Source organism: Gordionus sp. m RMFG-2023, chromosome 1 (genome assembly GCF_954871325.1).
Source record: "Gordionus sp. m RMFG-2023 chromosome 1, tfGorSpeb1-WG-v2, whole genome shotgun sequence".
Taxonomy (NCBI): Eukaryota; Metazoa; Nematomorpha; class Gordioida; order Chordodea; family Parachordodidae; genus Gordionus; species Gordionus sp. m RMFG-2023.
In genome coordinates, this window is record NC_088775.1 from 43,252,795 (window position 1) to 43,277,913 (window position 25,119).

General features: G+C 26.0%; 1 protein-coding gene and 1 long non-coding RNA gene across 3 annotated transcripts in view; one reads left to right on the forward strand and one right to left on the reverse strand.

Annotated features, from left to right (window-relative positions):
* Positions 1 to 235: 235 nt before the first annotated feature.
* Positions 236 to 25,119, forward strand: part of LOC135922970 (uncharacterized) — a 62,021-nt gene continuing 37,137 nt past the window's right edge. Inside the window, exons 1-2 of one of the 2 annotated variants that reach the window (XM_065457530.1) lie at positions 236 to 405; positions 447 to 563. In XM_065457530.1, coding sequence (XP_065313602.1) covers positions 343 to 405; positions 447 to 563 — 180 coding nt within the window. In that variant the 5' untranslated portion in view covers positions 236 to 342. The remainder of the gene's footprint in view (positions 406 to 446; positions 564 to 25,119) is intronic. The other variant, XM_065457531.1, reaches the window with a different exon arrangement.
* On the reverse strand, positions 20,742 to 21,332 carry LOC135922490 (uncharacterized). Its single transcript, XR_010570929.1, has 4 exons — positions 21,208 to 21,332; positions 21,122 to 21,166; positions 21,039 to 21,071; positions 20,742 to 20,933 (listed from the first exon to the last, which is right to left on the reverse strand). It is a non-coding gene; the product is annotated as an uncharacterized LOC135922490 (long non-coding RNA).

The window sequence follows — 25,119 nt, forward strand, 5'->3', positions numbered from 1 at the left end:
ATATTTAACTTCATTTAGAAAAAAGAAAACGTTGCTGCTCATGCCTCTTTATGCTATGTATAAAAGTATGATTTGAAAAAAGATAATATAATTAGCGTCATTTAAAAAAAAATAAAACGTTTTTGCTCTTGCCTCTTTTCTTTATTCTATGTAAAAAAATGATTTGAAAAAAAAATTTCAGTATTTTAACTTGTGGATACAATATTTATCCTTCCTTATTTTTTGTTTGTAACGTTATTATGAATTTTTAAATTTTTATTATTCCTTTCATTTATATACTTATTGAAGTGCGAAAAGAGTTATTATCTTTAAATAGTATGCAACGCTTATAATATAAAGAAAATGGGCTCATATAATGAACTTCCAAACAAGGAAAATTTACATAAAATAAATGTAAAATATACGGTAATCATTAATGTAATTGTTAATAAACATGTATTTTATAGGGTTCTTTGAAGCCTAAAAATAGTATAAAGGTTACATCTCCATTTAAAATTTTTGGTGACCGTTTTATTCCTTGTCGTACAGGATTGGATTGGAATCTTAAATCAGGGATATATAATGTAAAATTTGTATTTGACATTATATATAATATATTGCTAATTTATTTTTTAATTTATAGTTATAATAAAAAAAATATATATAAGTCATTTAAGTTTAAGCTAATTATCATGCAAATTCTAAAATTTGAAATACTTTCTTACATTATTAGTTGACTAGTTAGACAGTGTATTATATATCCTTTGACACTAGAATTATATTGATTTTATAGAAAGTATAATATAGTTAGCATAATGTCATCAAAGCTTGCATAATAAATAAATTCATTTAAATATATTAGTTTATATATTTTATTTATAAATAAAAATTTAATCTGTTAATCAATTATATTTTTAATTATATAATCATAATTGTAAAAATTAAAGAGTTTGCTAACTTTGATACTTTTTGCTGATAAATATATATTAAAAACTACATTAATAAGTATTAAAATATATATATATGGATTGCATTGTTAATTAATTAAGTCATTTACTTATTTAAGTCATATCAAGGTAGATTTGATTAAATCTTTTAAATGTGATTGCCCTTTTTAATTAAGAACACTAATTGGATGGATTAACTTTTATTATATAAATATTCTTATAAAGTTAGATCTATATAATTTTCTATGATTCAATCATATATTTTTCAATAATAATTCACACGAATTCAAATCCAATATTTACATTGTTTTTTATTGTGAATTGCAAAATATTCTATTTCAATTAGGTTATATTTTATTTTAGTAAAATTTTATCTTGCCAAAATTTAAAGTATATTTTCTTACATTTTTTAAAGATACTGGATATAAAAAATTTTATCAACTAAAAAAATTCTATTTATTCTATTAATAACTATGATTGGGGAAAATATTTGAATATTCAGATATACAAGGAGATATAATTTTCTAAATAAAGTTATTTCTGACATATCTTGGGTTACATGAAGAAAAAAAATGTAAGATGCATACCCTGGAGCCTTGCTGTTATGATATTTTGGGATCTAGAAGAACCTATTTTGAGTGTGATGAAATGTCAGAGGCTTAAACCAAGTATTTTATCTGAAGCTGATACATTAAGATTCAATATAAAAGCCATTTTTTTGCATTGGGATAAATTAATAAATTTATACCCAACAGTTTTTTACTATATTTTCAAAAAAAAAGATCTGAATTTGATTAGGTTATAAAAATCACAAATAATATTATATTACAACTTAGAAAATTATGTCATCATATTGACCAAGAATTTAATGATATTTATAAGATTGTTGAGCATGATTTTGAGATTTACAAGTCTGACTTCACCCATACAAACAAATCAATATTAACAAGGAGGTAATAGAGGATTTTTATAAAACAACCACTTTTATTCTGGGTAATGATGCATAGCATTAAACTTTCTTGATTTTTGTGTTTTTTATAAATATTAAATAGAATAGCAATTTTATCCTTATATTCAAAAAAATTTGATGATTTTGAGAAGCATATTTGGCCTAGCCTGTTCAATAAATGTATTACAATCTAATGGTTCTGGGTTCAACGCCAGCAAGGGCCATCTTTTTTTCTTAAGCTAAATTGGTGGTTCCGATTTTGGAGGGATGATATATAGTAGATAAACTCGACAACACAATTATGTCAATATTCATTAAAAAATAACTAGGTCTTATTGCATTTTAGTGAATTTTGATCTTTGTTTACTAACAAGTGGTTTAACATCATATAAGATTACCCTTTTATTCCACTCTTGGAAAAATTTTTTATTTAAATCAATGAACGATTTGTGATTCATGAAATGCCTCTATCCAATTTACAAATACTATTTACCTATGAAAAAATATAATAATTTTGGTCATTTTTATTAGTGGATATAAATGTATCTGAAAGCCAATTAATTTCAGAATTTTAATCTTGGTATGAAAGATTAATTTTATTTGATAATCTTTAGAACTTTTTCCAAATACATTAAGATTACTATAAATTTTGTCAACAATAATTAAATTGGTACAAGCACAAATGAGATTAAAATCGATTTGGACTAACTCTACTTATTATACAGAACAACTTATTGAAAAATTGGCACATCAAATAAAAAATTTGAATTTCCATTTGTGCACAATATTTTGATCAACTTTTTTAATTATTATACAATGTATTAAAAAGTTATAGACAAAGAGGGTCATTCCATGACAAATCAACCATGATTCGGCCAACCCCCTTCGATTTTTTTAAAATTTGGTAAGCAAAGAAAGGGTAGTGTAGTAAGAAATAGCCATATTTTTGCCTCTTATCATTTATATTTTTGGAGATATTAGGGTTCAAAGTGGCAAAAATGACGTATTTTTACCATTATCCGCCTTTATTCAATTAAGCATATCTTAAAAACTACATAATTGTAAATAACAAATTTAATATCAAAATTACGTACAAAGATTCTACTTTGTCTGGATGGGTTAAAAACTTTATATATATTTCTTCCTGCTTTTAATTTTTCACTAAAACAAAGCTAACCACCAATTAGAATCATAGGATACGTTAGGTATCCTGATATTTCTTCAATAATTAAACTTTCATCATTATATGATAACTATTCTATAGTACTTTCTATTGAATTGGAATACATTTTACTTTTAAATTGATGTAGATCTGTTGGAATCAAGGTGTGTATTTTGTGTGTTCCAGGTATAGATCTAGTTTTTGAAAATCTTTCCCTGAGTAATAGATCTTCGTAATCATAATTTATTTTGGTCATCTATTCAAAATATATCACATTAATATTTTCTTTATTTAACTTGTACAATTCATATGATGTGGTTATTTACTTTGAGTAAGGCCTTGTAAACTAGCTCTAGCGGTTAATCTTTTAACAGTGCCACCAATCCCATCACAAACACTTTTCCCGTGTGCTATAGGAGAAAAATGCCATTTCGCCTGTACCCCGAAATCCATCTCATGATGGCAAATATTAATAAAATTTTTACGATTTTTATAATCGGAAAAATAAAAAATTTTATTTGACCTACAAATTTTATTAATTAAAAAATTTACCAATGTTTTTTTGAAATTATGTACTGCTATTGTATTGTGTTGCAAAGATTTGGATATCATTACATAATTTAGGCAACAAATATTGGCAAAATTATCTTTATAATATATAACAAAAGGGTGAGCAAGGATTGAGCCCTATTCCAATGATAATTTTGTACTTCATCCTGAAGTATAAAGCTATAGTTTTCTTAAAAATCACATAAAATTAAATATTGGTCTTCGTCTAAGTTCAATTTTAGATTGTTTTGATACAACGATTGTTGCGTTGAAATAAAAAAATGGATAAAGATTCCATTTTTTCAAAAAAGGCATTGATAAATTCACCTACTGGTTTGGTTATTGTTTCAAGAGTTGTTCTATCTACGGATAGCCATTGTTTGTATGTTATAAATTCGATGTCCTTAGAAAGAAACAATATTTCTATTTGATCGCGTAAATGTGTTGACCCTGGACAATTATCACATTTGCCCATATAAATTGGATGGTTGAGGCGAATTACAAATTAAGTGTAAAATATGTTTGTATGTTTGGGCAACATATCATTGGTTAAATTGGGTAAATTTGATCCAATGATCATTAATTTAAAATTTTGATGGTAGCTGCAATCACATACATGTGTACGACTACCTCCAACGAGTATACAATTTTTGAGCGAATGCTTGCAAATTTCGAAAAACCAATTTTAACATCAGGCCTCATTTCTTTAAAAAATATATGAATTTCTTTCAAATTATCTAAAATTAATCTCTTATGTATGGTATTCTTTTTTCCGTCTTTAGTCAAAATCGAAACGCAATCTTTCTTGCCTGGCATGATTCTGCTTATTTCGTCCATACAATAAAAGTCTTATACAATTTTAACTGTATATTCGTCTATAGTTTTTCCAGGCTTGGGGTTAGGTGTTGATAGAAATCAAAATACCAATAAATTAATTAAAAAATGAATTAATATAGTGGGCATGTATTATTGAATGATTAATCAATTTTAAAATTTTTATTTATTTTATTGATTGAAACACTTATTTATTGTTATTTAATTTAGTAAGGCTATGCCGATTTTAGAAAATCCGATCCAATATTTATATTGCTTTGGGTTATTTTATGATAATACTTTTATTTTGTATATAATTTCATAATAATAATAAATTAATTTGTCATATTTTAAAAATATCAAATTATTTTAAAAAATTGAGTAGAGAAAATTTTGATATAATTTTTTGGCGTCTATGAAATGCACAAGATTCTGATTCATATATTCAAGAACTATAAACTTGGTTAAATATATTTTATTAATATTCATTAAATATATGCTATATGGGCAAAATTTTTATAATAAATTATAAATAAAGTAATAAATTGAATTTCTTTTATTGATATACAATTTATATAATTGAACGAAAGCCCCATTTATTGTTATTTTCACTTACAAGATGAATAATCCTTTAAATTATATCAAATAGTCCAAGAAAAACCATTAAAAACTGATTAATATATAATTTTATACAAAGACGCCCCCTTTCGGGAAAGTATTCATAACCTTTCTACATTTTTATCGATTTTGAGAATGTTGATGGCCGCGTCCCAAACCAATTTATTTATATAAATATAAAGGAAGAGTTTAATAATTTATACAAAATTTTTTAAAAAAATTGAAGGTCGTATTATTTCCAAAAAATCGTTTTTAGTCTTAATATATTAAATAAAATGGCCGGAAATTGGTAAAAAAAATTAAAATTTTTTTTTATAAAGTAGAATCTTTGTACGTAATTTTGATATTAAATTCGTTATTTACAATTTTGTAGTTTTTAAGATATGCTTAATTGAATGAAGGCAGATAATAGTAAAAATACGTCATTTTTGCCACTTTGAACCTTAATATCTTCAAAAATATAAATGTTAGGTAGGAGGCTAAAATTTTGGCTATTTCATAGTTACATTGACCTTTCTTTGCTTACCAAATTTTAAAAAAATCGAAAGGGGTCGGCCGAAAATCTCATTTTTTTGCTCATTTGATGTGGAATAATGACCCAAGAATAAGAAAATGTTTATTGAATAAATTGTTATCATTTTTTATAATGGTTCATCTAAATATATGTTTGAAAAACAATCTACATTAATAGAAAATGATATCTTCGGTGCATATAATAACAAAATCAATTTATATAAATTAATCATTAAGCACATTATTAACAATAATCAATGAAATAAATAATAATTATATTATCAACCAAGCTTACTAAATTATAAGTATTTACAATAATTAAGGCATGTTGAGGTTTATCAACACCTCAATATATCCCCCTTCTTTAAGGACTTCATTTTATACCCAGGAAATTAGGTCTTTTACCTCATCTTTTAGAATATCTTATCCCAGTATTCTCTGGAATTCCCTTTTCTGTTCCCTAGTATTTTCTTTTGATTGATTTACGTGTTTCCTCTCAGCCTCCATGTGTACCATGTACAGGGTTGCCATGTCTCCCCCCATCAGCGGGAGACTCCCGCAATTTTTTAGTTTACACGCAGAAATTTCTCTCCCGCAAAAATCTACCGCAATTTTTTAATTTCTCCCGCAATTTATTTTTAGTATTTTAACATTTTTAATGTATAAATAATAATTTTGAGAGACATTAATTGATTATTTTTATATTTTAAAATTAATTTTAAATATTTATTCGAAAAACATGTCTAGTTTGTAAATTTCTTTCTATCCTGTTTTATTTTTATCCAATAATAAATCAACATCATTTCGTTCATATAAGTCAGTACAGGGGAGTATATCAACATCGATTGCAATACAAAAATATTCTCAAATAATAAATAATACAGATGCAACTACATTTGCGGAAATCGTATACATCTATCATATAGTTCAACATTCACAGAGCTATATCATCATAATGTGGGTCGAATCTTTTTATCATGATATTTAACGACTCCAATATAAGTGCAAACCTTACTTGTGGCAGAACAAAAATGAGCAAGGCTATCACAAGTGTTTTAGTACCTCCTAGAGGTCAATTCTAGACGATTTGAAAGATGGGCACCCATATGCAATTCTAACAGATGCAACTAATAAGGGAAATATTAAAACATTTCCCTCGATCCTTCGCTATTTCAACAAGAATAAGAACATTTCAATGAAACTGTTAAAATGTTTTCCTCGGATAGTGAAAAATCCAACGATGTACCTAGCCATAATGGTAAATATAGCTGATTCAGATCAATGATTAGCATGTCAGCTTTCTGCGCTGATAATGCCTCTGTAAATTTTGACAACAACCAAAGTTACCGGATTGAGGCAGCACAATAATGAATTAATACCAATTCGCTGTATATGCAATATACTACATAATTCTTGCAAGAAGGCAATAAATGTACTATCTGTAGATGTCGAAATAATTGTGATGAAATGTTTTAACGAATTTAGTCATCAACTAAAAAAGTTAATGTATAAAGAGTTTTTAAAATTTTACAAACCCTTTAAAAAATACTTCTTAAATAAAGATTTTAAAAGCTGTCCTAAAATATTGAAAAATTTTTTCGAGTATGAAATGGCAGAAGCATATTTGGGATTCGTTTCACATGTAGGAAATCTACTTCATGCAGTTAATATTCAGTTGCAATCAGAATATTCTTTATAAATAGATTCACAAAATCATGCTACAGCTTTGTTCATCTCTACAGTTAAAAATTGATAATAAATTTTATGGCGCTATTAAAAATATTATAATAAAATGTTCAAATAATACTCTAATACATTATTAAATGAAGCAGATATTTTTATTAAGACAATTTTTGAATATTTACAATCAAAATTTGATTTTAATAACTATTTACAAATGTATATATATTATGACCTTGGAACAGAAACCATCAATTGATATTTTTTATAATTTAATAAATATATTAAAAATACCGAAAGACATTGATTTCTTGTTTGAGGAGATTGTAATTCTCTCTATATTTTATGATTCGCCAAAATACTTAAAGTTAGATGGTCTAAAAGCAGAGGAGAAATGGGTAGAATATTTTCGTAATAAAGATAAATCCCCATGCTTGGAAAAAATATGCGAGTGTGTCTTCTCCTTACCTCATTCTAATGCCTCATCCGAGCGCACCTGATGAGGACTGCCTGGTAAAAGGAGAGAAATCGGATTGCTTTAACAACATTAGAAGCCGTGCTAATGGTTAAACAAATATATTTTATGTCATACCAGGAATTTTATAAATATCTCAATAACGACGGTAAACATTTAGTTCTATTATTTAATCTCAAATAAAATATAATTAAGTTTTACCAATGTCGCCATAAAATTTTTGTCAATTTTTAACTGTAAAGATAAACACATCTGCAAATTTTGTGAATCTTTGTTAAGATTCTTCTGATTGCAACTACACATTAACAGCATGTAGTAGATTTCCTAGATGTGAAATCATTCCTAAATATACCTCTGCCATTCATTATTGAAAAAATTTTCAAAATATTAGGACAGCTTTTATAATCTTTGTTTAAGAAAATATCTTATTAAAGGTTTATAAAATTTAAAAATTCTATCGATGGCGTGTATTAGGAACATTTCGCAACCAACATTGTGCTGACTCATTCTGTAAATACACTCTGTTTTTACCAAATTCACTGAAGCATTATCAGATCAGAAATCTGACATGCAATTTATTGATAATCTCGAATCTGCTATATTTACCATTATATGGTTAGCTATGTACATAGGCGTAGCCATGGGGAGGAAAGGGAGAATTTTCCCCCATCAAATTTATCACTTTTTGTGAATATCATTTTAAGCTAATAAAAATATCCCCCTTAGTCCTTCCCCTACCCCCTGACCCCCAAAAATGTATGCAAATATCTTAAAAATTTGAAAGAAAGAATGTAAAAGTTGATATTTTTTTTATAAAACTATTCATCATAATTTATATATTTTTGGAGAAAAGCATTTATATATAAAAAAGTAAACCAAAAATGTTTTTAAGAAATGGAATATAAGCCAAAGATATGTCTTAAGACAATAGTGAAATGTAATAATTATTAATAATAGATCCATAAAATTACTAAATAATATAATATATATAATTTTTATAAAGTGATTAATTTTAATTTATTTATCTTAATAAAAGTAAAATATAATTATAAAACTATTTATAAAATTAAATAAAAAAATTAAAGTACAATACAAACAGTGGAATATTGTCGTAGATTTACAGTATATATAATTTTATCAATTATCATATGACAACCAAGTAATTTTTAATTTATAAATTTTACAGAAAACTATTAAATATTGATAAGGACATCAGAAAATATCTTTTAAAGACATTGTAGAATGAATAATATGAAAATTAATTTTAAATATCATTTTATATTTAAAATAAATAGATGGCGTTAAATAATTGAATGTAAATTGTGATATTTTTATTATCAAGAGCCTTGGTTAGTCAAATTTGTTAAAATATTAACTGTAATATAATCTCTAACTGTCAAATATGTCTGTAAAAGTGGAATTTTACCTAGTATTTTGTAACTAATTTTAAATAACAGAGGAATATCAACTATATGTCTACTTACTTTTTATAAATAAATTTTTAATACTTGTTTGGAATAAATGATTACCATGCTTTTATATTAATGTATATACAAGTTATTTATTATATTTTATATAAACTAATAAAAATATATTTCATATTTGTTCCAGGCTTATTTTTTTTTGTTAAAATTAACCTCCTATCATGTAAAAATATTTTATGACTATATATAGACTAAGGTAACAGGGCCGAAGGCCAGGCAAAAGCTAGCCTAAGGCCCACCCAAAATGGGGTCTGGGGGCAAAGCTCCCAGTAATTTTTTAATCCCCCCCCCCTAGGTAGATCCTGGCTACTCCTATGGCTATGTCTTTGGATTTTTCACTATTTGAGGGGAAAAAATTAATAGTTTTATTGAAACGACCTTAATTTTGATGAAATAGCGGAGGATCAAGGGATATGTATGCCCATTTTTCAAATCGTCAAGAATTGACCTCCTGGAATTAGGTCCTAAAACATCGATGATAGCCTTGCTCATTTTTGTTCTACAAGTATACTTTTCATTTATATTAGAGTCGTTAAATATTATGGGAAAAAGATTCTACCATCATTGTGATGATAATTATCTCTGTGAATGTTGTACTACAAGATAAGTGATTACAATTGCCGCAACTTTAGTTTCATCTGTATTATTTCTTATTTTTGGAGTACCTTATTATGTATTTTAATGTGATACGTGATAATTAAGCGCCTTTCCCTATAATGTTATACACACACACGGTAGATTTCCAATTGCGGTCGTTTTGCGGGACATTCACATAAAATATATTTTTAATTGTAAAATTAAAATCGTTTTTTTTATAAAATTTTATCTTGTTTACATTCTTTTATATATAAAAAATATCGTTGGTTTTTTTTATAAATTAATATATTTTAATAAATCAATATGTTATTTTATTTTGAAAATAGTTACCGACTTTATATTTTTATAAAATAAATAAAAAATAAAAGGCGGATAATTAAGTCAATTCAAAAAAATTTTTTTTTAGCAATTTATATTTCCACCGCAATTTTTATATTTCTCCCGCATAATACCAAATTTCTCCCGCAATTTGAAAATTTTGACCTGGCAACCATGACCGTGTATGTTACGGGTCCTTTTTTCAATCAATCTGGTGGCCCCCCATTTTACATTCGTAATATATATCCATGCTCATACTAAATCATCTTAATTGCTGCTTCCAAAAAAATGAGGAAAGAAGATGTGTTCAAGAAGAATTAAAACAATATTGCAAAAAGGTGAGGTTATTTATACATAAACGATGTTATATATTATAGAAAGAAAGGGTAGTAATACTTAAACGATTACGTTTGCGATCATGCAGGAATTACATATTAGGCATGTCGGGATAAAAAGAATGATCGAACTGATGAACAACTACGTGTATTATCCTGAATGCTTGAATATAAGCTTCTCCGAATGCAATAGAATTTAGAGATTTGCAAAAGTAGTTCTTTTTTAAAAAAATTGGGTTCGAGTCGGGTTGGGCCTAATAGTTTTAAATAAAATTTAGGCTAGGTTGGTTGGGTCTTGGAAAATTTTTAAAATATATTTAAATTTATCAATTTTATATTGAATTTTTATGTAAAATAAAAATATTTTATTTTATTTATAGAACTAGACGCCATATACATATGTCTTTTATTTTGAGTAATTTTAAAAATGAATTTTCATATTTAAATAAATTCGGGCCAGGCCGGGCTGGTAAATTTTCTTAAAAAAATTTTAGGGTTTGGGCCGGGCCGGCAAAACATTTTTTAAAAAAAATTCGGGCCGTGCTTGAAAAATTAGGCCCTATGCAGATCACTAATAGAAATGCTGCTACACCAAGCTACCAAACAATTGGGAAGCAACTGAGGAACCTTGGAATAAGCTACATATGGAACATCATGGACCCATACCAGGGTTGTGCATTTAACCGGTCAAATACGTTTCGATCAATTGACCATATTTGACAGGTCAAATACGATTCAATATGGTCAAATTCAAATATATGTTTTTTTAAGTCAATATTAACTTTATTTTAAATATAATAATAGAATGAATCTATAATATTAATTTTTTAAATTCATTGTCATTCAATAACTAACGTTTAGCTCTCTGTAGCAGAGTCTTGTTCTGACTCTTATTCAATATTATCATTTTCGTTAATGACCCAAAAAATAAGCAACATTGTAATCACATGTATTTATATCGATTTTTCCGGTTTAAACATATTTTTAATTTTTTTTCTTTAAAATTTTTTTAGATCATTTGACCAGGACAAATACTCTTCCGGTCAATTGACTGAATTTGACCGGTCAATTGACCGACTTGCCAACCCTGACCCATACAAAATGGTGATGGTAGTCGATAGTCAATCAAAGTGGATTGAGGTAAAAAGAATGAAAAGAATAATGGCAAAAGTAGTAATAGAAAAACTAACTAAAATATTAGCTAGGTTCTGAAATTTTGAGATGATGGGGCTAAATTCAGCTCCAACGAGTTACAAGGTGTTCTGCAAAAGGAGAGGAATACAGCAAGTATTTAATCACCCAGCTTCTAATGGCCAGATACGTACATTCAGTTAAAGAAGCATACGATGAAACGACACTAAACTTGTATTATAGTAGTTTCTATAGAATTACAGAAAGACTAGACATCCAAACTCGAGCAAGGCCAGATGAGATGGTATTCAAATGCAAAATAAGTGTGATTTGGGATCAGTTATGGCCAAAATGTTCAGCTGTTTCGATAAACAGCAAGTTACGGACACTGCAATTGAAGGATGATTTAGTATGGACACGGTTATATAATACGAATGTGAAATGGGGGTCGCCAGAGTGATTGAAAAAAGGACCTGTAACTTACATGGTACGCACAAAGAACGAGGCCGAGAGGAGACAAGTAAATCAATTAAAGGAACGAAGAAAATAATACTAGCGAATGAGAAGAATAGGAAATTACAGAGAATACTGGGATAGAGAAGGTAAGAGACCTAATTTCCTGGGTATAAAATGAACTCCTTAAAAAGGGGGATATGTTGAGGTGTTGATAAACCTCTACCATGCCTTAATCATAAATACTTATTAAACCTGGTGGATAATATCATTATTATTTATTTCATTGGTTAATGTTAATAATACGTTTAATGAATAATATGTAAAATTGATTTTGTTATTTTATAGGCCTAAAATATCACTTTGTATGAATTTAGATTGTTTTTCAAACATACATATGTTGTATTCCATATCAAATCAACTGAAGATTCAACCTGACCCCCTTCGATTTTTTTAAAAATTTGTATGATAGTAGTTTATACACTAACTAGTAAAAATATAAAATTTTAATTCTCAGCTCAGTTTACTTCATGAGATATGTCCATCTTTAGAAAGGCGGAAATTTCAAAATACAATAACTATATTTAATTTTAAATATCTCAAAAAATATTTAAGCTAAAGACATCATTTAAATTTTATTTAATAGCTCTAGAATAGCCCTCTAATGTGATATAAAATTTATTATATTAAAAATAGATCTATTACCAAAAACCAATGGCTGTGAAATAAAAATTGTTTTTTTTTCTTTCAAATTTTTTTTACAGATAGACATTAAATTTCTTAATGTTTGTACTAAATCCTAGATTGGGATGAGTACTGGACCAATAGTTATTACACTTTAAATATAAGTAGTAGGTTTAAATTATATATTATACCAAATATAGAGTAATTATTTTTTTCTTAAAAAGTGGGCAATATATGTGAATATTAGCATTAAAACTAAAATCCTAAAAAAATTTTAAAAAAAACACAAAATAACATTTACCAAGTTGTATTATATTATTTTAAATATAATGCAAAACGCCTTAATTTGGAAGTATTGTAAGGAATATAAGATTTTGTAAAAAGTAACAACTATGATAATAAAAAGTGAGCTTAATAATCTCCTCACCCCACCTAACGATCTATTCCCCCCAAAAAATTTCTTCTTAAATTCGAGTTTTTTGACCTGGCAACTCTGTGAGTGAATGATGTAGTTTATTTTTCATTGCCGGATAATTAATTATCTTTTTGATCGTCAGAGTATATTTTCATTTTAAAAAATTATTTTAATCTCAAACAAAATAATTTTATTTGGCATAAAGTCATATTCAAAATTAATTCCAACCGCAACAGCCGTCATTTTTATTGATTATTTTTCTAAGAAAATTAACGTATTCATTATCCGAATTATTTATTTATAAAAATTATATTTAAATGAATAAATTTTTTATTTCTTACCAAAAGTTATTTTTATTCCAGTAAAGTGCTGTAACCCCTTTTGAATAAAATCTCATTCAGTACGTTACGATCTTGGATGTGTTTTACAGTGGATGATACAAGTGAATTCTAGCTTATTAATTAATCAAAAAATTTGTATTGTCAAAAATTTTTTTAAAAATATTCAACAAATCCCATCTTACCTTTTACCTCTACGATCCCTATGCCATTAACTTCTATTTCTAACTTACCTTCTACCTCAACTATTAATGAAACATTTAGCGATTCTGAACCTGATCAACCATGCAATAATCCCGAATCTTGTACAGATTTTAATACTTCAATTTCAACTTTAAATGTAACTTTGCCATAGGGGAGACACCTATTAAAAAGAAAAGGTTAATAAATTTTTAAAATCAGGAGAAAATTAAAAAAATTTTAAATAAATCTAGAGGATCAAGCAAAAAAAAGATTAAAAATCTTAAATAACTGAAAGAAAAATTTGCTACAAGTTCTCGCAATGAAAAAATACAAATTTTAACAGTTACCAAAATCTTGACGCTTGATAAAATTCAAAAATTTTCTACCACAAATTTTATGGCCCGGACAGCTAAACAATAAGTTGAAGAAAAGGGTGTTTTGTCAAACCCAAATATCATATAGCCAAGTAGAATAATTCCTGATGACGTTGCAAATAAAGTTATAAAATTTTATAATTCTGACGAAAACAGCAGACTTATGTCAAGTATGAATAATTTTATATCAATGAAAGTTAATAGAAAAAAGAAACAAGTGCCAAAGAGATTAGTTTTATGTAATATAAAAGAATTATTTACTAATTTAAAAAAAATAAATTGTAATATAAAGATATGTTTTAGCAAGTTTGCCATCATGAGACCAAAAAACTGTATTTTGGCAGGCGGGCCTGGAACGCATATAATGTGCATCTGCACATTTCATCCAAATTTCAAATTAATTATAATTGGTGGTAAATTATATAAGTTAACTGCATTATTTAAAATAATTTCAAAATGTAGTTATATACAGATTATAATATTAAAAATTTTATTATATACAAACTCTATTTAAAAAAAATGTAATTTAACAATTACATAAAATATAAGAAATTCTTATGCAAAAAATGATTAACTATCCTTTTCCACCATTAAAAGATTATAAACATTACATTGCACAAAGTCTATGCAATCCAGCTCACCCTTGCTGCTACTTAAGGAAATGCCAAATGTGTCCCGGCACTATGTATTTTAAAGTCATTTATTGTTTGATAATAATGCCATAGATTGTATAACATTTAAACAATGGTTGGCGGCCGGCCGTACGAAACGTTAACCAAGTCCGCTTACGAATTTGTGGAGTATTTGATTGAAAAATTAAATATTTTAATTTCTCATACATTTATTTCTTCAGAACAATCTCATTTTTTTAAGTCATTAAAATCGAATTTGGGGGATGGGGAATATCTAATAATATCCGATTTTGCAGAGAGCTACGCTTTTGTAGCCCAAGATCACGCTCAAGGTTTCCATTGGATTAATAATCAGGCAACACTTCATCCATTTATGATTTATTACCACGAAAGCGATATCATCAAACATGTAAGTTGTGGTTATATCAGATTGTCTAAAACATAATACTTGTTACTTTTATTTGTTTCAAATAAAATTAATTTTATTCTTGAAAGAAAGATTTGATAAGATTTCAATAATTTTTTATTTTTCAGATGGAGTTGTTACCTAGTATAAAAACAAAAAAAACTTTGTAAACCTCTACAACCATTATAATGATTTTGGGATCAAGGCAGAATGACATTTTTTTGCAACTGCACATGGCAAAACTCTTTGCGATAGTTTAGGGGGAATTACTAAGAGGTTGACGGCTAGAGTAAGCCTGCAACGTCCTTATGAAAATCATATACTTACTTATGGATTTATATAATTATGCGAGAATTAATATCCCGGGGATTAATTACATATTTGTCAGCAACGTTGAATATTTAAGAATGGAAACCAATCTCGAAAATAGATTTTTAACGGCCAAACTAATTCCTAGCACACAAAAATATCATTCATTTATTCCAATGGAAAGAAAAATGAAAGTCTAATTTTATTCCAATTCATTAGATTATTTAAAATATTAATTTCCCATTGATAATCATGTAATATAAATATTAGCTAAATAAAGTTATAAATATTTTTACAATTATTTTCTTTCTAAAATAAAATAGCTAAACTTATGTGTTAAATATGACACAATGTCTTCTATTGATCTGCATAGGGCCTAATTTTTCTAACATGGCCCGAAAGATTGATAAAAAATATATCGGCTTAATCCCAAATGAATTTTCTTTTTATTTGTTTCGTAAATTGCTATACATTTGGTATAATATAGGATTTAAGCCATACTACTTATATATAAAGTGTAATAACTATTGGCCCAGTACTCGTCCCAATCTAGAATTTTGTACAAATATTAGGAAGTATATTGTCTATCTGTAAAAAAAAATACGAAAGAAAAAAAAGAGCAATTTTATCCTATAGCCATTTCCGGTTTTTGGTAATAGACTTAAATGGCTATTTTAGAGCTATTTAATAAGATTTAAATTGTGTTTTTAGCTTAATTACTTTTTGAGATATTTAAAATTAAATGTAGTGTATTTTGGAATTTTTGCGTTTCTAAAGATGGCCATATCTCATGAAGTAAGCCGATTTGAAAAGTAAAATTTTACATTTTTGATTAGTGTACAACACAAATTTTTTTAAAAATTGAAGGGCTTTTTTTGGGTGATTCCATTATAAAAAATGATAACAATTTGATAAATAAAAATTATCTTATTCTTTAGTTTATAATTTTTTAATATTGATACTATAGATAACCGCCAGTGCTCCCCTTTCAGTCGTTCAATAAATAATAATATTATCCACCAGGCTTATTAAATATTTACGATGATTAAGGCATGTTGAGATTTATCAACACCTCAACATAATGTTTAATTTATTGTGATTTACATACCGGTTTATACAGGAGCGGACTGGAGATGCTGCGGTATCATGTGCAAATTTTTACTAGGGGTCTCGTTTTTATGGGGAACTTCGCCCCCATATTCCCAATTTTGTGGCCGGGTCCCTTTTAATGGTTTTTCCATATTATACTTGGTTTTTATTATTTCTTATATTCTTGGACAAATACATATCTAAAAATGACGGGATATGCACTATATTATTGTTTTTACATTTTTATTAAAAGAACACTACCATTGTACAATAATAACATATTAACTTTAAAAAATACATATTTAAAAACATAATCTCAATTGCTCATATAAAATAGTATATATACATTTTAAATTATATTAAGTGCAAATTCAAAATTATTACACGTCCCGAGAATAAAACTTATTGTATATATAAAATTAGGAATATGCTAATATAGTTTCAAAATAGAATTTAAATAAATGAATTAAACGAATATTATATAATTTTTGATTTGGGTCCGCTGTCTCGAATATTAAAAAGTATCAAAAAGACAAATAAGCTAAAATGGCGACCAATATGGCCCCTAAAGGTTGAAGCGAGAGATTTTAAAATATAAAATTAAAACATGGCCGCCAATAAATTTCAATCGGTTATTACAAATGAGACAGATTTTATAATTTAAATTAATATTAAATTAATAACGAATTATTATAAATTTGTAATTTAATAAAGTAAATAATACAATTTAAATATTTATTAATTAATTGATATATAAAAAATTTAATATAATGTAATCAATATATTTAAATTTAATATAATAGTTAATATTAACATAGTTAGTATATATATATTGAATATAATTATTTATTTACATCATATATAAAATTTAATTATAATATATTTAAATATTTAATTAATTGATATATAAAATAATTAAATATATGATTGTTTGTAGTATTTAATATAATGTAATCAATATATTTAAATTTAATATAATAGTTAATATTATTAACATAGTTAGTATAATATATTTTATATATTAATTTAATTATATATTGAATATAATTTCATCATATATAAAATTTAATTATAATTATTTATAATATATTTAGAATATTGGTTTATATAATATATTGCTTTATGATTAATTGGTATATGTTAATTACTTAACTTACTAAGAAATCCCTAAATAAATTTTTTATCGTTGGATTTATACTTATTTATATAATTATCAGATTTCCTCACATCTTTTAATTTTTTTGAGATACATACTATTAGTATATATGTTACCTAACTTAGTAGGAAATCCCTGAATAAATTTTTTATCGATTTATACTTATTTATATAATCATCAGATTTCCTCACATCTTTTATTTTTTTTAAGATTCTATTAGTATATATGTTACCTAACTTAGTAGGAAATCCCTAAATAAATTTTTTATCGTTGGATTTATACTTATTTATATAATCATCAGATTTCCTCACACCTTTTAATTTTTTTGAGATTTTATTAGTATATATGTTACCTAACTTAGTAGGAAATCCCTGAATAAATTTTATATCGTTGGATTTATACTTATTTATATAATCATCAGATTTCCACACATCTTTTAATTTTTTTGAGATTCTATTAGTATATATAAGTTACCTAACTTAGTAGGAAATCCCTGAATAAATTTTTTATCGTTGTTTATACTTATTTATATAATCATCAGATTTCCTCACATCTTTTAATTTTTTTGAAATTCTATTAGTATATATAAGTTACCTAACTTAGTAGGAAATCCCTTAATAAATTTTTTATCGTTGGATTAATACTTATTGCAATGTTACATATTTATTAGCATTAAAGGATATATTTTTATTTTATTAAATAATATTAATTTCACAAATAAATATATAATCTTATAATACATTATTTATATGGGTATCATTTAGTATAAATATACGAATAACGTTAAATACAGAAAAAAATAATTGGATATAAAATGCGCATAAATGCAATACAAAACGTTAATAAATAAATAAAAAAATCACAAAAATTGTGGATAAATACAATATAAAATTAGGCTATAAATGTAAGAACGACCATAAATATTGTAATTGGCGTATACCACTTCTGTATGACCCGACTAGAATATAAATACTTAGACTAATAGCTGTTATTTTATTGACAACATGAAAATTATTGAACAATTAATATAATTACATGACGGAGAAAAAATCGTGAAAAAAGAATATATGGCAAAAGTAGACATTGTAGTTTTAAAAAAACTTAAATGTGATTAGATTTTTTTGAATATAAATATCTTGATATTTTTTCTAAATATTCCATAGGAGTATTAATATACCCACAATAAAGAAATATATTTTCCCTAATTTTATCGTCTATTTTGTAATATATTTTTCTTCTCTCTGTAACTTTCCTTCCATCATCTAATTGTAATAATTTAAGATCTATGTCCTGTTCTATAATTTTTATAGTGTCAATAAAAAAATAAATGTTAGGATGAGAGTAAGGAAAATATTCTTTCAAAGATCTGTGGAAACCTTCGACATGATTATTTGTCCTTTCACCCCTAACATCAAATGTATTCCACATTTGGTAGTTAAATCTTGCATTACTATTAATCCAAGTATTTTCAAAATAATCTAAAAAGTCGTATATAGAATACAACCCAAAAGAATCCTAGCTTGTATTTTTAGTTCATTCATAATATATGGCACATCTCTCTCTAATAAAAACGGAATAGCCATAATTATACGGAAAAATTTTTTTACATCATTATTTTGTATATTTATCATGGTCAGACCACATTGCTTAATGCGCCTAACGATACATTGACAAAAATAGAAATAACAGCCTTTGACAAGATTGTTTGGAAAAACATTCGTTAAGGCTAAATATACGCCAATTTCAAAATCAATGGTCGCATATTTTGGGGAAAAATTTAAACCTAAAGTTAAACAATAATTTTTTAATAAATTAAACATATTTATATAAGTATTTTTGTATTTATTAGGCAATAATATATAAACATATACAATTAAGGTATGGTTAATTAAAATATTAATAGTATAAAATTGATAAAATAATTTAGGGGAGGAATTAAAAGTTCCATCCAAAAAATTTTTTTCAGCCAAACAAAGGCGTGAAAGAAGAGATCTTGTAGAAAATATTAACAATTTTTTATCATCACAACTATGAACTAAAAAATTAGTTCCAGTCATGGTAATTGTGTGCTCTTGGGTTAATATAATATCACCATTTGAAAGGGGAAGGGGGGGGGTCGTGTTAATTGAATAACACGTCCCATAATGGATTTAACTGATAAAAAGGTAGGTAACGTTTTGGGGTTTTGCATACAGAAAGGATCGAGTTTTCTGTCTCTCATAACCTTTCTGTATGTCTTTCTAATACTAATATTTTTATTTAACAGAAGTTCTGTTTTAGGCATATTGATCGTGATGAGTGTATTATATATTTCTTCACCATTATGATCAATATGCTTTTGTGTCATTATAAAATGAGTATTTAAAATCCCCCTCCCTTTACTATGTTTTGTATGGCATTTATAATATATTAATTTATCATTAATATACAAATACTTATTAGAATATAAAAAGTCATTATTATAATTTGATTTTATTAATTTATAAATTGATTTTTTAAAAAAAAGAAATCTTGAAAATTGAATGGTGATTGATCTATTTAAAAAGAAAATAAATTTTGAATATCATTGCAATTAAATTGATATAATGAATATTATTTATATTGAATTTTACATGGAATTGATGCATAATTGTTTTCACTGACAACAGCTTCTTGGGTGAGAATAGGAATATCATCTTGAATTACTTTATAATTGATATAGTAAATGTATTAATCATATTATATATACATGGAATTGATGCATAATTGATTTCACTGACAACAGCTTCTTGGGTTAGAATAGGAATATCATCTTGAATAGCTTTATAATTGATATAGTAAATGTATTAATCATATTATATATACATGGAATTGATGCATAATTTTTTTCACTGATAACAGCTTCTTGGGTTAGAATAGGAATAACATCTTGAATAGCTTTATAATTGATATAGTAAATGTATTAATCATATTATATATACATGGAATTGGTGCATAATTGTTATCACTGACAACAGCTTCTTGGGTTAGAATAGGAATAACATCTTGAATAGCTTTATAATTGATATAGTAAATGTATTAATCATATTATATATACATGGAATTGATGCATAATTGATTTCACTGACAACAGCTTATTGGGTTAGAATAGGAATATCATCTTGAATAGCTTTATAATTGATATAGTAAATGTATTAATCATATTATATTTACATGGAATTGATGCATAATTGTTTTCACTGACAACAGCTTCTTGGGTGAGAATAGGAATATCATCTTGAATAGCTTTATAATTGATATAGGGGGGGAGGGGAAATCCCCACCCCCATCGCAAATTTGACTGTTTTCATAAATATCATTTTAAGCTAATAAAAATTTTATAGCTTTATAATTGATATAGTAAATATATTGTATTTTACATGGTGAATAATTTGTAATATTTTGTAAATAAGATATAATTAATGTATTACTTTGACACCCAATACTTGCATATGAAATGGAAGCTTTAATAAAGAGGTAAATAATGTTAAAGGATGATATAAATAGGTTTTACTTTGGCATCCTACAGAAAAATAATTTTTTTGAAGGCAGATTGCATCTATAATATATTAATATAAAATTTATCTATAATTAATATACTCGTGCACTCTTTGGACATAGTAAATAAATTGTTCTTAACAATCCAGCATCCAAGGCATGGTTTATTTGTGCATGTAAAGTAAGCAGTGAAGCTATTATAGTCTTTATGCTTTTTAAAGTGATTAGGCATAGCCATCTATATAAATATAATTAAGTAATTATAATAGCATAAAATATCTCCATGTCATATTTAATTAATAGTTTTAAAAAAATTGGTTACCTTTATACTTCCTATTTATATAAACTCAAAGTATTATGCTGGGTTGATTATTGAAAAATGGTATTTAGCTTGTAAATTCAATTTCACCTTTTCGTAAAGCGACAAATACGGGACGATACGTAATTTTTAAGCTAACAAATATGACATTAACTTTGATATTTGGCAATTAAACTAAAATTTATTCAAAAATGTCCCTAATTTATCATGTTCCATATTTTCCTCTGCCTATTTTTTTTATCAAATTTCATTTTATTAAACTTTCTTTTCTTTCATTTAATAGAATTTGGAATAATCGTTAATCTGTTTTTTTAAGTAAAGGCAGCTACTCAGCCTTTATATTTCTTCTTTGAATAAAGGTAACCCCAGGTTGTGCGCATATTATAGCGTTGAAGAATTTTATAGACACAAATTAGACATTGATAACAAAGTTATTATTATCTTGTATTATTTTATTTTCGTTTATTAGACTCCTCAGTTCTCACTATACAAATTATATCATCAGTATATTAACCCGAATATTAAATATTTATAAATACAGGAAAATCAAGACAATTCATGTCATAATTTGTCACTAAATGTTATCCAATTATGAAACTTTCTACAAATACTTTTGTTACATCATCTTTATTCGACTTATTTTCTTTTTTGACAATCCATTTTGTACACAGATGCTATCTAATAAGTATAAATCAGGAATCTTTTCATTTAAATTTGTAGTCATGTTTTTAGCTTTATTTTAAATGGATGGGAAAAAAATATTGGTATCAATCATTTTCCAAGCTCATAGTTTAGTTGAAGGTATAACTAGAACTGCAACATTATTTCAAAAATTTCCAAATTAAAGCGTATTTAACATCTTAAATTTGCACAGATTCTCAACCAAAGATTAAATTAATGATAGGTTAACCTCAAGCAATTTATTACTCATACACTATAATGCACTTACGGTGGTGAGTAAGCTCTTTTCCTCATAAAATCATCTAAGGGTTTTTTCAATTACACTTTTCATCTATTATTTGAATCCTGCGTAGCTTACTTTGGCGAAATAAATTATCTAAAAGGATAGAGCATCCATTTTATTTGAGTCGAAATCAGCTTATCTCTTATGTACTATATATTTTCAACTTTCTTTGTTTGCCAACTATATCCTTTTTTAAAATATTAAATTCCTAACTTTACCTAGAATAAATTAATAACTTTATTAACAATTGTCTTTAACATAAAAATATTGAAGAAACTCTTCTCTTGGATTTTGATTTATCGAAAAGATTTAGTTTCTTTTTCTACGTTAGCTTCTAAAAATAGCCAATATAATTCTTATCATCTTAAGGATATTTTTATGTTTTAAATTTCCATTAAGATTGCCAAGTATCCCATTATGGTTTGATCGTTTGCTAGGATATGTTTTTACCTAAAAACTGTGTTATCTCAAATATTTGTTTTCCCATAAATATTATTGCGAATTTATCAAATTTTCCATTTAATATTTTAAAACTAATTCAATTATAAAATAATATATAAAATTGTAAATAAATCAATTGACTTTGATTCAAACGGATGTGCTCTTTTTTGAAAAAAATGGGGAAAACCCCCATAAAAATGTCAATATTGAAATGATAATCCCCAAGAAATGATGAATATGATAAAATGCTAAAAAAGAAAATATAATTAAAAATATCCATCAATATATAAAATATATGAATTAGAAAAAAGTAAACTAAAAAAATATGTTTTTTCTATTCGGCATCTTTTTCCGTTTTTTCTTCTGATCTGCCTCAAAATCGACATTTTCTCGTGGCCTCATTGACAAAATTCCCACTTGGTCTTATAGTCAGTCCGCCCTTGGGTTTATATAGCTATAATATTTTTTAATAATTTATATCCGCTCTTAAATATTTTTCATTTACTATTTGCGTTATTTTCCATTTATTACTTAAAATTATATCAATTTATCAGTTGGAAAATAATATAATGGACCATTTAATATTAACTGCGCATATTTTCAATTTCCCTTTGAAACAATTCGACAAAATAGAATAACGCAATACATTCCGGACGGGCTGTAAAATAATTTTATATTTTCAAATCCGAGCTGGGCCTAAACTGTTGGCATATGCGGGTCTCTGATTACGATTACTGAATTAAAAGTTTTAAAAAAATATATAATATACAAATAAAAGAGTAAATTGACGAATATTCAGAAGTAAAAGTATCATCAAAATAATTTCCATATAGTATATAATGATTATGTGGGGGGGGGGGGCTTATCATTGTTGTTTTATAAAGATCTTGTCAAAAATTCTTCCCAAAATTGTTTGCATAATTATTTAGTTGTTCTATCTACAATACTTTTTTTCAAAATAATTTTATAGGAAAATAATAGTTTAAAAATAAATTTTCATTTGGATTTACTCTTCAAATTTTATAAACTACGCATTAAATAGAAGAGCAATGGTTATAAATAACAATAAAAAAGGAGGGCAAAAATAAAAGAAAATATTTGGCTGTTAATTTATCTCTAGCATTTTGTATTCGAAATGTAGAAATAATATGTCAGTGTTTTCGGGGTCAGTATTAAATTTTCAGTTTCGAAATTTAAAATTACTAACAGAGATGGACTCAGATGCCATTTTTTTTGACATAACTTATCGATACCAAGTTATTTTGGAAGTGAAATATAATCCAAATAAAAACTTGTTTTTTTTGAAAATTTTTAATATAAGATTTTTTCCGAGATGTTTTATTATTAATTTAAGTCATGAGGCAGTGTCCTGATTTGGCTTATTACTAAACAGCCGGCTATTTGGCTTCGACTAAACGCCTAAATATAAAAGAAATTTTTTTTAAAAAACGAGAAAAAAAAATAACATTGCCACCAAAATTTTTAAAACAAACTAAAATAGGGTGTCCTAGTTAAAAGCTGTTATCGTAGGGGAGCCTAGTTCAAAAGCTGTTGCTTAGGCTAAACCAGGATAGAATGCTTTCAAATTTTAGTGGAGATTGCCGTGCAAAGGCTTTTGACGGCGGCCCGTGATGAAAATAAATTTGGTGCCTTTTAAAGGAACCTTCCAAAGCTCAAGAAAAGTTATAAAATAACTAACTTCATCATTTTTTAAAATGAGAATTATGAATAAACAGCTTGGAATATGATAGGAAATGTTTGTAATGCCATAAACAGTTTTAAAAAAATTCGTTTTTTCAAAGTTCATTTACAAAAAAAATAACGCGTTCAAATTGATAACAATTTTTGTTTTTATTTCAAATTTTCTGGGTAAACAATCACACTCTTCTAAATTGTTGACTAATTCATTTTCAAAAAAGCGAGATTTCAGAATTCATATTTTGTCCTAAAGCTTCTTCAATTCTATGGTTTTCTACCGATTTCTTTAAATATGATTTGTTAATTTTTGAAAAAAATTCGGGCCTTATTTATCCTAGGAATATCGGATTCAGGTGTATAAACATTTATAAAATTACCACTTCGTAGACTGCATTATTCGAAAGCTTACTGGAAAATATCAATAGGACTTATAAATTATAGAAATAAAGGAGAGTTGTTTAAATCAGTGTACAAAAATATCTTAAAATTTTTTTATAGATCTTTTAAGAAGATCAAAATGATTTTTAAAATAGATTTATAATTTTATCGCGAAAGATTTGTCTTGCATAAAAATCAAAAGATTTGCTTATAA